Source organism: Camponotus floridanus, unplaced genomic scaffold, assembly GCF_003227725.1.
Source record: "Camponotus floridanus strain SB8 unplaced genomic scaffold, Cflo_v7.5 scaffold153, whole genome shotgun sequence".
Lineage (NCBI taxonomy): Eukaryota > Metazoa > Arthropoda > Insecta > Hymenoptera > Formicidae > Camponotus > Camponotus floridanus.
The window spans coordinates 362,971-377,979 of NW_020229274.1; the positions used below are offsets into that span (position 1 = coordinate 362,971).

Here is a 15,009-nt window from a genome sequence, read left to right on the forward strand (position 1 = left end):
ATGTTTTGATTATCAATTCTATAAAGAATATCGATTAGAATAATTTCTTAAAAGAATAATTTAAAAAATTCTGTTTTTTTTCGAAATTTATAATATGTTTCATTTTTTTCAGAATTATAATGGAAAATAATATATAATACAACAATATTAGTTAATTTAATATACTTTATAAAATAAAACAATTTCAATTACATTGTCAAAAATATATATTTGTAATATACTTTTTAGGATAAACAAAAAGTACAAAATCGCGGTACTGCACGATATCATTCCAATTTAATGTCAGAATTGAGTGACTTTACTGCGCTGACAACCAGATCACCTCGCGGTAAAAGTTCTCGTACAAAAACAACTCCCAATTTAGAAAAAAATGAAACACATATCGCAAGGGAAAGTCCATTAAGATCACGATCAAAATTATCAAGAACAACTGATAGCTCCGCTGTTACGTTACGGACAAATACAAGAAAATCTAATGTTGATAATTCTCGAAATCATTTAAAGTTACATACTTTACAAGAAGAAATAACGAAGAATCGACACGATGATAATAAAGAGAATATGCCTGAATCACAAATACTAAAACAGCAAACAGCTTCTAGACGAATATCTTCGGACATGTCTTCTGTTTGGATAGATAGTGCGAAATTGGATCACGAAGTGTTCACAAAATCCGATTACTCAAGATCAAGAACAGGAAGAAAGATTTATACAAATTATAACGGGAAAGAATTGAAAAGTCAAACAATCCCGCTTAGAAAGTCAGCAAAAGAAAACATAGGAAAGAATAAAAGTTCAATCAATGAATTGGAAAAGAAAGAAACACAATTAGAATATCCGATAGTCAAGAAAAATGCCTCGATAACTAATGTATCAAGAGTGATAGATACGAAAAACGCAAATAACTCTAACAATCGTAAAGCAGAAAATATAAAAGAACAAGATGTTTTGCCATTAAACTCTGAAAATGTTTTGAGAGCAAGTATTACTCCAGCAATTGAAAATAGCAAAGATGTCAATCTTTTAATATCTGCAACAATGTCGTCCATTAACTCATCTCCGAGACAAACTTTAAGATTGATCAAGGAGAAAGTGGAAAACAACAATATTGCAGAATCAAACACAAAGAAGAGGAAACAATTTGACCGATCGAAATCTCGAGGCATATTCAATGCACATAATCCCGAAATTGTAAATTCCGAAAGCATTCCCCGACGGAATTCGTCCAGATTCGCCGACATTGTGAATAAAGAGACAAACAGACGTTCTTCTAGTGCTAGAAATAGATCTAACACAAAAAACATTAATTCCGGAAGTCAATCCGCGTATAAGTTGAGAAGTACAAACACGACAGAAGTAAGAGGTAATGCTGCAAATAAAAATGTTGACATTAATTCTGAAATAAATATAAATGGACAAACAAAAACACGCAATTTGTCTAACAAAGAACATACGATTGAGGAAAAACAAAAATCCAAGCATGATCATAAATTAAAAGTTACAGAACTCAAAATGGATAAACAAAATATTCGGACTCAACCTGGAAATTGGTCGCGCACAGTTAGTAACTCCGGTAAATAAGAATTTTTTGATTGTTGAATAAAATGTTATGTAAATACAAAGAAATTATTAATTAATATTATTTAAATAATTAATAATTAATTTAAATAATTGATACATGTCTTAAAAAATACCATTCTTATTTATTTATAGAAATCACTTTAATATTGTTTAGTTGCTTGCGATTGTTTGATAATAAGATTTTTAAAAATATACATTTAATTCAAAAAGTTTATATAAAGTTTTCATAATTTAAATTCTTTTATTATTATTATTAATTAACAATAGCAACAATAAAAAGCTGTATATCTTCACAAAATATTTCACAAATTTAATAATAAATATATTTTTTCCAGACATTATCACTACTATTCCAAAGGCGACAATCGAAACTACGACTGTTTCTTCTTTGAATACACAAACGACATTAAGTTCTATTTCTACGATGAGCAAATCATTAACAATCGCTCGAGTATCCTCTTCAACTGAACAAATTTCTAGAAACAAGGAAAGAAAAGATTCTCGAATGAAGAAACTTCCGAAGGAAGATTTCTTTAATCATGGTCTAGGCTTTCGAGGTCGAAAAATCGAGGAATCTTCTTCAATTATTGCAGATTTAAAGACTACTACGTCTAAAAGTGAGACTCAATTACGTGGCAATCCCGGATGGACTCTCAAACGCCGATTTAATTATGTCAATCAGGATATTCCATCAACTACCTCTGCAGTTAATCGAAATCAGACTGACAAAATCATCTTATCCAATCATCTATCGAGAAGTACCGAAGTGCCATTAAGTAATGCAAAAGTTTTAACAAGAGGCACTAAAAGACCAAAAGCAAAAGACAAGAGCAATATCATATCAGATATCACGCCAAAAGATGTAACAAGAGGTAATAAGACTTTTAATAAATCCGAAGCTTTCGATTTACCTAAGAAAACTGAATTGGAGGAGAACGATAATTATCCTTTGGCATTTCGAGCTAAATTATCTCAATTGGTAAGTTTGAATTTATTTACGTTAAATATTTTTAATTATTTATAGATTTTTATTTAAAAATAGTTTTTCTTTTATATTTATTATAATAATTTTTTCCTATATATGTAAAATTCGGAATATAAAATAGCTTTTAATTTAAAGTAACTTTTTAGCTTTAATTCTTGACTAACAAAGAAATGCACGGAAGTGTCCCCCTCCAATTTTGATGCTAGTCTAAGAGGTAAAACATATCTTTGAAAAAAATCGATTTTTTTCTTTCGAGACAAATATCTCCAAAATTATAAGAAAAGATAGAAAGAAAGATAGATAGAAAAAAATTTTTAAATTAAATGTTAAATGATTTCAAGTGTTCTTTACAATGAAATAAAAACGCTTAAAAATTATAAAAAATAATGTTTAGTGATGGAGGTATATTGAAAAATTATAAAAATAAAAAATTTTTTTGACATTGTTGTAAAGTACTCTTGAAGTTAAATATATTTAACTTTAATTAAAAAATTTTTTTTATCTCTTATAATTTTGGAAATATCGTTTCAAAAGAAAAAAACCAATTTTTTCAAAGGAGTGTTTTACCCTCTAGACATATATGAGTACGTATAAAAAAATATGTAATCCTCATTTTTATCTAAAAAACATATTAAAAGCTCATCAAAATTAGAGGGGGATACTGTTGTGCATGTCGTTGTAAAAAGAAAATAAATAATAATATTATTAATAATTTTGAACGTCCGTAATTTAATACATATATATTAGAGATGCACGACATCAATCAAAATACAATAATTTTATAATTATTCATTCATTAAATTATTATATCTATTTATTACATAAGATTATTATATTTATTTATTACAAAAAAGTTAATAATATTGTAATAAAAATATATTAAGCATTATATTTCAAAATTGTTTTGACAAACTTCTGAATTTTTATCACGAGTTATTTTAATAATATTTGTTATAATAGTGTAATATTAGTAAGACAAGTGTTTATTCAATCAAAGAATACTTTCAGAAAAATTCTAACTTGAAACTTACTGAGGAAAAGAGTACAACTAGGAGTAGATTACAGGTAAGATATGACAATCGACACATTCACTAAATTAACTAATAATTATTGTAATGTATCAATAATTCATTAACACTTATATATATCCTAAACCTCGCAATTTAACATTTACAAGTTGAATTTATTTAATATTAGGCATCTAATATTATAGAAATAGTAATTATTTTGGGAATTTTTATCTTGGATTGATTAATATGTGTACTTGCATCTATCAGTGCATGAAGATAATAATATGAAAAAATAAAAGTATATTACTTAATTAACGTGGCATAATGACTTTTTCTCGAAATATAATTCTTATACATTTATATAAAGGTTGAAATATTCCACAAAAAGATTTTTGAAAAAATATTACGCAGACATACACGATTTAGCACGAAAAATTAATGCATATATTCGAAAAAATTGAAACTATAAAAAGATGTATTTGCGATAAACATAATTTCATTTTTTCGAATTCTTTAATTTAAATACTTAAATACACATATAAAGACATAGTTATATAGTTAAATTAGATTTTTAAAGATGATTTTGAAAATTTTTGAGTATTAATTTCTAAATTAGCTAAATTCTCTAGCTAGTTTAGAGCTAGAATCTCTAGACTAGACTAAAAAAAGATACTTCGTATTTTCCATTCAATTCTATTCATTTTTCGGAGAGTCCATTTAGGTTTTTTATATTGTTTAAATAAATATTCCTATATTAAAAGAATATAGTTTTCGATATAGCTTTTAAATACACATATTTAAATGCACATTTATCACATTTTCTTCCAGTTGTGGATGGAAAGATTTTAAAGGAAAGATATAGGTTTGATTACATTTTTCAGTAAATATTTTATGAAAATAAATTATTTCTCACAATCATCGAACATCAAATCCTCCTTAAGATTACAATCTTAATATTAAACCAACACAAAAAATCACAATATAAAAAGGATTGATTGCTGTAATATAAACGCAAACTCACATAAATGCATCATAAAAACCAAGCTGGATGAATCCAAAATTGGATGATAATGTGTAATCTTGACGATTAGATAATATTATAAAATTTATTTGGTGACTGATGATAGTAAAACAATATAGGAAAATGTATTTTTTAAAACTTTCGCCGGAAAATTTACAAGAAGCTTTATTTTTTAAGACCTCGTTGCAATAGAGATTATCAAATAATATTAAATTAAATATTGTAATATAAAAAGTAATTCTATATATATATATATATATATATATATAATCTAATATAATTATTTAATTAATTAATTAAAAGTATCTAGTATACAGTATCCAAAATTTTAAATTTTATCTTAAATCGTTTTGTGCTTATATTATTTTTTATAAGACTAATTTGTTTTGAAAAAATGAAAGAAATTGCTATATATTTATAAAAGAAAATAGAAGGGAATTTAATACAATTGCAAATGATATATTTATTGTATTTATTGGAAATGCTGATACACTTATGAATATGAAAAATTTATAAATTGATAATATAAAATATTTCTCCTTTAAAAATTTTCTTTTAAATAAAAGTTTTGTAATTTTTAATGTATTTTATAAAAAATTTTCGAAAATTCATATTTTTCAAAATCTCTCCCTCTTTTCCATAATTTTTGAAAGTTTTAAAATTATTTTATAGGAGGAAAAGAGGGATATTGGAAGAAGCCATAAAAAATATTTTCTTAATGGCCATATTAGAACAAAAAGTTATATGTCATTTATTTTGATATTTTGAGATTATAATATATATGAAGCTTATCACAAAATCGAGAAATATTTTTGCCTTTTCCAAAAGACTATAACAAATATACATCTAACATGTACTATACTATCTATATACGGATCACTCAATTACGAATGTGTGTATGTGAGCACGTGCACATTTGCAGATAAGAACATGTTATAAAATAGATAGATCGTTTTTTACATAATCATATTCCACACCGTGCACTATATTACAAAAATATGCTTTATATTAAATGATTGATACAGAATAATTTGTTGATAATTGCTAAAATTTGTTGATAATTTGCTAAATTTTTTTGCACTCTATTAACAGATAATGTAATATAATTTTTCAAATATTTATATATAAATTGTATGTATACTTCTATATGTATATGATTTGTTTATCTTACAATTTATTTATCTTTTGGATAAAACAGTTTTATTTCGGAATATTTGATAAAAGAAAAAATGATTAAACTTTCAGTCGTTGTCTACGCCAATGAAATCTTGGTTCGAGTTTATTATTAATCAACTGGCTGCATGGATCATCTTCTTTCTTCAGTTCATCAGTCTTCTATTTTTCTTTTAAAAGTGTAGGTGTAGCATATTTAGCAATCAGTATATTGGTTCTTTTTATTTATTATAAAAGTGAAGAATATACATGTTTCTACGATTGATTTTCATGAACGGTTTTTTAAAACATCGAAAGACAAACTGTGTCGAGGTTATCATGCCATACTAACAGAATCTATTTCTGAGCTTTCGGCAGGTTGCTTACAAACGCTTGACGATCTTCATCGCGCACCTAAAATGCAGCTCTTTAAACGACCTTTTCAGGCAACGAAATCGAGCCCGGTGAATCTGTTCTCCGAAAGATCTAAACTGAACCTGGACTTAGCTAGAAAGTTGATCAAACCTGAACTGAACGTTGATGAGAACAACTTTAATGAAAAGATCTTCCCTTATTCCGGCAAATCGCAAGTAAAAGAAATTTCAACTGTCAATGAAGACAGAAATATAGAAAAAACTACAAAAACGACTATCAAATTCAATGATGCACATGTGTCACATGGAATTGCAAATACACAGAAAGAGAAATCAATTACAAGAGACAGATTGAAGATCTTCGAGGCTAGAAAATCCTCAAAAGATCAAAATGTCAGAGATTCGTTTAAATCCATAATTAAAAAGAATCAGAGACCTTCAGAAAGAATGATCACATCTTCGCCTACAGAAGGAACATCGATGAGTAGTATTACTAAGTTTAATACTATGCCACGCAGAATCACAGCTTCGCATCGAGGTATCACATCTGTAGAGGAAACGACCACCATGACTATCGATACGACGAGAGTTCGATCTTTAATATCACAGAATACTATGCCGCGAGAACAAACATTGGCAAACATAATAGAAACTCTTGATGAAAATAATATTGTAACTATCAAACCATTAAAACAAAATGAAACATCTATCAAAATAATTAAATCAGATAAACAAAAACGCAATAATACGAAAGAAACTGCTGTGACAATGGGTACTACATCAATTACGGACGCATCAATAGAATCTACGAACATTTACACCACAGAACTCCCTCATGAGATAACATTGTCACCAACAGTTACCACGCCGAGCAGCATGCATTCGTCAGTAGAATCAAAGAAGATATATCCTGTTTATATTCCTGACGCAAAGAAATATGATTCATCGGAAGACAAGAATAGAAAACTTATGAACAATACGAACAAAAACGTTTTTCAACCTCGTTATACAAAGCAACAGACACCGGACAAAGTGGCGATTTCCATGGTAACATCGATGACTGTTGGGCCCACCAGCCGATACATCAAGAAGAAATCGGGCGTTTTCACGCCATACGATGCCGTTTCCAAGCCGTTAAGCACAGAGGCGACATTTATACACACGAAACATAGGGAGTTCCGTCCGCGAACAGCAACTTACAGGAGACATTCCGAAGTATCAACTAACCATTTGATGACCCGACAGTCAACTAAGCCGAATAAGGAAGGAACTGCTGATATCATCAGTGTAACACCAAAACCAACTCAGTATCATGCGCAAGTCATCACAGAAAAAAGTCGTTCCAAATCTTCTGAATCACTCGTTAATGTGAAAATTGACTCTTCAAACAACAGCATACCACTAGTCAATGAGAATAGTAACGGCTCTAATATTTTCAATCCCACCAAAAGCGCATTTTCCAGCAAGAACACTACTACATTATTGGAGCAATTACGGAGTACTGTGGCACCGCTCTTGAATACTTTAAATGATAAAACCCCCATTTTCTCCAGAGCTTATTCCAACGTAAATACTGGGGTGAGTAATTTTATAAGTTTTAAAAAATAATCTGATCATGTTTAGGAGATGAGCATATTTCGAGATAAATTATATGTGTGTAATATGCAGAGTGTATATCCTAAAAAGTGGGAACTATTGCAATGGTGGATTCAGGATACAAAAATAAGAGAAAAAGTTCATATAAACATATGTACGATATGATCTTGTTTTCAAGTTATAGCTTCTTTTATTTTTCAACAGAATTAAGATAGTTAAGATAACAGAAAGTACTCAAAATGACTATCTCTAACTCAAATACAGGTTTCAACTAGGGTTGCCAAATCCAAAAATCTAAATTACCGGACATTTTGTCTTTGGAAGCAAAATTTAACCAGACAAAACCGAATAAAAATAGTAATTATAAAACTAGTTTAAATACAAAATTTTATAAGAAATTATTTACAATATTGTTTTCTAAACAATTTTATAAATAATTTGGATGAATAAAACAAACAATAAACTACTGTTCTTTAATATAAGACATATTTTATTATTGAACATAAAATTTAAATCATTTTATAACATGACATTTAGTATTATAAACATTCATAAACATTTTGTTCAAATATTTAACACATTAAAATAAAAACATTTTATTAAAACATTTAACAACATAATAAAATAAAGAACATTTAATATATATTAAAACATAAAATCTTCTTCTTTAAACAAAAAATATTAAATATTAAACAGAAAATATTAAATTAAGTATGTTCGAAAATCATAAAAATTATTTCGATTCGAGACACCGCATAAGCAATAATCAGAAATTATTACTTAAAAATTCGAATTTAACGGGCATTTGGAACTTTCTCGAGTCTTCGTTTTATAAACAAAACTCGAACGTTCGAGTTGTTTCCCATTTTTTGCGCCGCATGAAAAATGCTCGTTACAAACATTTAACAACAACACTATCAACCGTCGCCTAAATCTACTCAGCTTACGAGCATGCGCGCCCATGCGTCATGATCAACTGATCGCCAATCAGCTGATCTAAAAAGATTGCGCGTATGACAATTAAACAATTATCGATGTTAGACCTCATCGACAGCCAATGATGCGCGGCGGTCACCCTGAGGTCACCGCCAAATTACAAAGTTAATTGGTCCACGTCGCAACGGGCCCAAAATTCCGCATGCTATATAATGGGCACCGCGCGTGGACTAACACAAGTATCGCACTTTTCACTAAATCGCTCACTGTAAAAAACCGCTTCGCTTGAACCGTTTTGTTTAACTGTTTTTGTACTATTACACGACCGCTTGCTCACTCGGACTTTCTTGAAATCTCGGACTTATCTCGACTTCGGAGTTATTTCAGTTCCTGAAATAATTGTATATATTCTTTTGTGTAAAAACTTTAGTGTTTAATTGTGTGGCGTTAAAATAAAATACAAAAATATACGTGTCGTGGTTCGTCGTTATTTTCAATCTTGTGGTGTCCTTAAAACAGATTCTTCGTGTCGTGCCTCCCGCACAAACATATTCATTCGCGAACATTTTCTGGTCCTTCGAGCCGGATATATCATCCGCATCCACAGTTCGTGGGTGAAGTTCTCGTGTGACATCCAGTGCGCGAACCTGAACAGAAAGACAATAACACAATGAGTGCCGATCTGAAGGCGCTATGCTTAGAAGCACAGAACGACATCCACGGGCGAATGTCCCGCTCCGTGGACAATCTGTGCAAGATGGGCGTCTCGAGCATCACAGCCGAAGCAATCCAAGCTCACCTTCGCATCCTCGACACTCTGTGGACCAAGTTCGAGGCTCATCACGATCTCATAAGGATAGCGCTGAAAGACAAGTATCTCGAGAGTGAGTACGCAGAGGCAGATTTTATTGATATCGCGGAATCAACTTACATCTCAGCGGAGCATGCTAGTCGAGTACGCGAACAATCTCAAGGGCGAGTCGTCCACCACGCCCAAGGCCGAGATTCACCAAGAGCAGGCGCTCGCTCAAAACCTCGCTGCCGCGGATTAAGCTCCAGTCATTCTCTGGCGCATACAGAGATTGGCCCGCGTTTCGCGACATCTTCCTGTCCATTGTCGGGAGTAATTTGTCCATATCTGACGTGGAAAAGCTCCATTACCTCCGCACGAGCTTACAGGGTCCTGCGAAAAAATTGATTAGATCGTTGCCAATTGTCGGAGGCAATTACGAGCGGGCGTGGTCTATTCTCAGTTCTCATTACGAGAACAAGCGGAAGCTCATTCGCGCTAACTTCGCCGCTTACACCGCCGTACCGAAGATAAAGGCCGCGACCGCCGACAAACTAAGTCGTATCTATAACGCCGCCACAACTGCCATCAATGCCCAGGAGAGCATTGACAGGCCTATCGACACGCATGGAATGGACCTCTTCAATTACCTGCTTGTTGAGCTATTCGACCCACAAATCCGAATGCAATGGGAGTCCTCCATCCGCGATTCCGTCGACCCACCAAGTAACGACGTCCTTATGGATTTTATCGCGAAGCAAGTCCTCACGCTGAACATCGTGACCGACCACTGTCGCGAAATCCGGAGGAGCTTTTCGGTCCGCGAAGTTGCACTTCGTGAAGCGCGCATCTGACTCCTCAATTTGCGCCGCCTGCAAAGAAAAACATTCCATTATGCAGTGCGCGACGTTTAAGGCCAAGATCGCGACCGAACGGAAAAGCCTTGTGGAAGCAAACAAGCTGTGATTCAATTGCCTCGGTAATCACTTCCTAACGAAATGTCAGTCGACCAAAACGTGCTTCACCTGCAAAGCACGACACCACACACTACTGCACGAAGCATACTTGCAATCCGATGGAGCGACTTCGTTGTCCGCCACACATTTCGCGTCGGACCGCAAGGCGATCCTCCTCGCGACCGCACGGGTCACCATCAAGAATGACTTGAGAAGATCGCACGACGTTCAAACACTGATTGACCAAGAAGCCGAGGTCTCTCTGGTTGCCGAGGCTCTGGCACAACGGTTGCGCCTGCCGCGTATCCGCTCCTCGATGAGAATAGCCGGAATCGGAGGAGCATCCGGAGCAATCCGCGGACGGCTATCGATGATGCTCTCCTCGGCAATCACTGGAGCAACGCTCCCAGTTCAGGCTTACGTTCTTCCGCGCCTCTCAACGTACAGGGGCCCGTCGTGCGAACCAGCGTCGCCTGGCCACACATACGCGGTCTCCCTCTGGCCGATCCACAATATCTCGACCGAGACCCGATTGAGATACTGCTCGGCGCGGCTGCCTACTCCGCCATCCTTCAAGATGGACTTCGCAAGGGACACAAGGACGAGCCAATCGCACAGAAGACCTCCCTCGGATGGATCCTGTCGGGAGGTCACAGAACCATGACCCAAGGCGGCCATACCGCTCATCAATACGCTGTCGACCGCCAGCTGACCGACTTGGTGCAGCTCTTCTGGGAACAGGAGAAGGAGTCTACCGCTCCCGTCGCTCTCACCCCGGAAGAAAGAAGATGCGAGGACATCTTCGCGAGCACACACACACCGACGCGGGACGCTACGTTGTGAGGCTTCCCTTCTCCGGTGCTCCACCCTCTCTCGCGGAGACCCGCAGGCCGACCGAGCGTCTGCTCCACGCCATGGAGCGCCGCTGCACCAAGGACGCTTGATTCGGCTGCCTCTATCGCAGCTTCATGCAGGAGTATGACGACCTGCAACATATGGAAGTTGTAGACACCTCATCCGAACGAGTGGACACCGCCAAGTGTTACTTACCGCATCACGGAGTGTTGCGAGAAACGAGCACCACTATGAAGCTCAGGATCGTGTTCAACGGCTCACAGCTCACGACCTTGGGCACATCACTCAACACCAGTTGGCGCCAGTCTACTGACTGGCGCCAACCTCTTGTCAGCTCTCGCCGACATGCTTCTTCGCTGGCGCTGGCACCGCTACGTCTTCGTGGCGGACATCGAAAAGATGTAGCGCCAAATTCTCATTCATCCAGATGACCGCAATCATCAGCGGATACTTTGGCGGCACCGTGCTACCGACAGCATCCGCGAGTACCGCTTACGAACGGTCACGTATGACTTGGCGTGCGCGCCATTCCTCGCCATACGGATCTTACACCAGCTCGCCGACGACGAGAGTCAACGATTTCCACGAGGAGCTGTCGCGTTGCGCCACGATACTTACGTGGACGACATTGTGATCGGCACGAACACCGTCTCGGAGGCCACCGCTGCATAACGGGAGCTCCGCAGCCTCTGCATGGCGGGCGGGTTTCCGCTTCGGAAATGGACGGCCAACAGCGTCCTGGACGGAGTTCCACACGAGCACCGGCTCACCCGCTCATCTCACTCGTGGTCACACAAAAGCCACGCGACACTGGATCTTCACTGGCACCCGGCCAGTGACCACTTCACCTTTTCGGAACAGGCACGTTACATCAACGAGCTCACAAAACGACGCGTCCTGTCCGAAACCGCTCGAATGTTTGATCCGCTGGGTCTCACTCCGGTCACAATGTGAGCCAAAATTCTGATCCAGTCCGCCTCGGAAGCTGGACTGGGACACTCCTCTTCCATCGGCGAACAAGCTTGCCTAGAGGAACCTGTTCTCGCAACTTCCACGCCTCAACGAGATTAGGATATCTCGCTGGCTCGCCAGCGACGGTCCACACTCACGCGTCCAACTTCATGGGTTCGCCGATGCATCGGAGCGAAGATACGCCGCCGTAGTGTACCTCCGCTCCTCCACTGAGAAAGGCACCACACTCCACTTACTGATCGCAAAGGGCAACGTCGCCCCCGTGAAGCCCGTGTCTTTACCTCGACTCGAGCTGTGCGCGGCCGCCCTCTTAACGAACCTCATCGTTCACACGCGCACGTTGCTAAGTTTGTCCTCAGTTCCAGTCTTCCTCTGGTTGGATTCCAAGGTCACGCTGCACTGGATCCACGGCCACGCTTCCCGCTGGAAGACCTACGTGGCCAACAGAGTGTCGCAAATCCAGGTCCGACTACCCAAAGCGCGATATGTACCGGGCAAAGACAATCCGGCTGACTGCGCCTTCCGGGGAATCCTGCCAAGTGACCTGGTCGATCATCCTCTATCGTGAACCGGACCATCCTGGCTCCGAGAGGACAAGGCAAGGTGGCCAAGCGACGACGGCGCCCTGCCGGACGCGGACTTGCCGAAACAAAGAGCCGCCACCTCACTCGCAACCGCCGTCAGAAACGTCTCCGAACCGGACTTCCTCCTTCGTTTTTCATCGCTGAACCGGCTTCTCAGGATGACAGCTTGGTGCCTTCAATGGCGACGAACAGGCATCCGGAGGACACGTAACGCCGCTGACATCGCACTCTCACGAGATCGAGAACGCACTCCTACGTTGGATTCACACCACACAGGCACTGCACTACCACAGCGAACTCGCAGCACTGAGCAAGGGACGTGTCTTGCCATCACGAAGTCCGCTCACCAGATTGAGTCCGTTCCTCGATGACAGCGGTGTAATGCGAGTCGGAGGACGACTCAAAAACGCCATCCTGTCTCACGACGAGCGGCACCCCATCATCATCTCGCCGGAATCCAAGTTGACTCACCTGATGGTGGATTCTTGCTTGCGGCGAACCCTGCACGGAGGAGTGCAGCTCACTGTCGGGTTGCTTCGCCAACGGGTCTGGATCCCACGTGGTCGACCCACCATCGTCAAACGAGCAATCCACCGATGCGTTACCTGCACGCGATGGAAAACTGTCGCACCACAGTCACTAATGGGTAATCTTCCTCGAGAACGAGTGACTCCTGCACACCCGTTTCTGCGCATCGGGGTCGACGACGCCGGCCCGATCCTCATCCGGACCAGCAAGGGAGGAGATCACAGGGCGAGCAAAGGCTTCATTTCGGTCTTCGTCTGCCTCAGTACCAAGGCAGTTCACCTGGAGGCAGTCACTGACTACACGGCCGAGGCGTTCCTGGTTGCCTTCCGCCGCTTCGTCTCCCGGCGAGGCCTCTGCAACGAAGTTTTCTCCGACTGCGACACGAACTTCGTCGGGGCGGACCGGGAGCTGCGGGAAATGTTCCGCGCCTCTTCCTCCGACGGCCGTCGTATAGCTCACGCAACAGCCTCCGACGGCGTGAGATGGAGATTCAAGCCCCTCGCAGCACCACACTTCGACGGACTTTGGGAGGCAGCCGTCAAGTCCACAAAGCACCACCTCCGAAGGGTCATCGGCGAAGCCACCCTCACCTACTAGGAGATGGCGACCCTTCTTGCACAGGTGGAGGCGTGCCTTAACTCACGCCCGTTGCAGCCGCTGACGGACGACCCCGACGACGTGACGGCACTAACACCAGGGCACTTTATAATCGGAGCCCCCCTCCTGGCCGTTCCCGAGCCGTCGCTCACCTCCGAGAAGGACAACGCGCTCGGTGGCAGCTCCTCCAGAAAATGCGCGACCACTTTTGGGAACGGTGGACGCGCGAATATCTTAACACCTTGGCGGCACGACCAAAGTGGATTAGAAGCGAGGCCGACCCCAGCATCGGCGACCTGTGCCTGGTACGGTCCGAGGTCACATCCCCGACCAGGTGGCCATTCGCGAAGATCGTCCTTCTGCCAGGAGACACCGAAACATCTTCACCACATCCGGATTCGTGAGCCCGCACTTAATCACATTCTGTTCAACGGCCCGTTTTCACCGTGTGATATCTCGCGTTTATCACACTTCACTTGCATTGTATTATACACACGTCATATTTCCACGAGAATCGTGCCGCGCTCAATCATGTTCACACACTCGATCTTATGTGCGATCCGCGGGCCGTGTCATCAGTTTTTCCTTTTTTTCTTTATTCTCACGTCGGGATTTCATGGTCACTCACTCATCACTGCACTCCACATTGTAACTCTCAACTTTCACTGCACATTGTAACTCTCAATTTTCACTCGCGAAAATTATTCACAATATCACTTTGTACATTTCATATCATTCACCGCTGTATATATTTCACGATAACGCACTACCTATTCACACGAAAGACTCAAGCAAACTAATTCACACGTGTCATTACGCTACGTCATCACCACATTCCATTCATCGATCGTGATTCACTATTCACCAATTGAACCGTTTACGACATCTGTCCGTACTCACACACGCTTACAAATTTCGTCACGTACTGACGAGGAGGGCGGAATGTTCCAAAATCATAAAAATTATTTCGATTCGAGACACCGCATAAGCAATAATCAGAAATTATTACTTAAAAATTCGAATTTAACGGGCATTTGGAACTTTCTCGAGCCTTCGTTTTATAAACAAGACT

At 39.0% G+C, this 15,009-nt stretch overlaps 1 protein-coding gene across 1 annotated transcript in view; it reads left to right on the forward strand.

The window, feature by feature from the left end:
- The window catches only part of LOC105256518 (mucin-17), a 155,572-nt gene that overhangs the window by 46,818 nt on the left and 93,745 nt on the right, over positions 1-15,009 (forward strand). The window contains exons 3-6 of the mRNA XM_025406776.1: positions 229-1,573; positions 1,917-2,560; positions 3,575-3,631; positions 6,196-7,701. Coding sequence (XP_025262561.1) covers positions 229-1,573; positions 1,917-2,560; positions 3,575-3,631; positions 6,196-7,701 — 3,552 coding nt within the window. The remainder of the gene's footprint in view (positions 1-228; positions 1,574-1,916; positions 2,561-3,574; positions 3,632-6,195; positions 7,702-15,009) is intronic.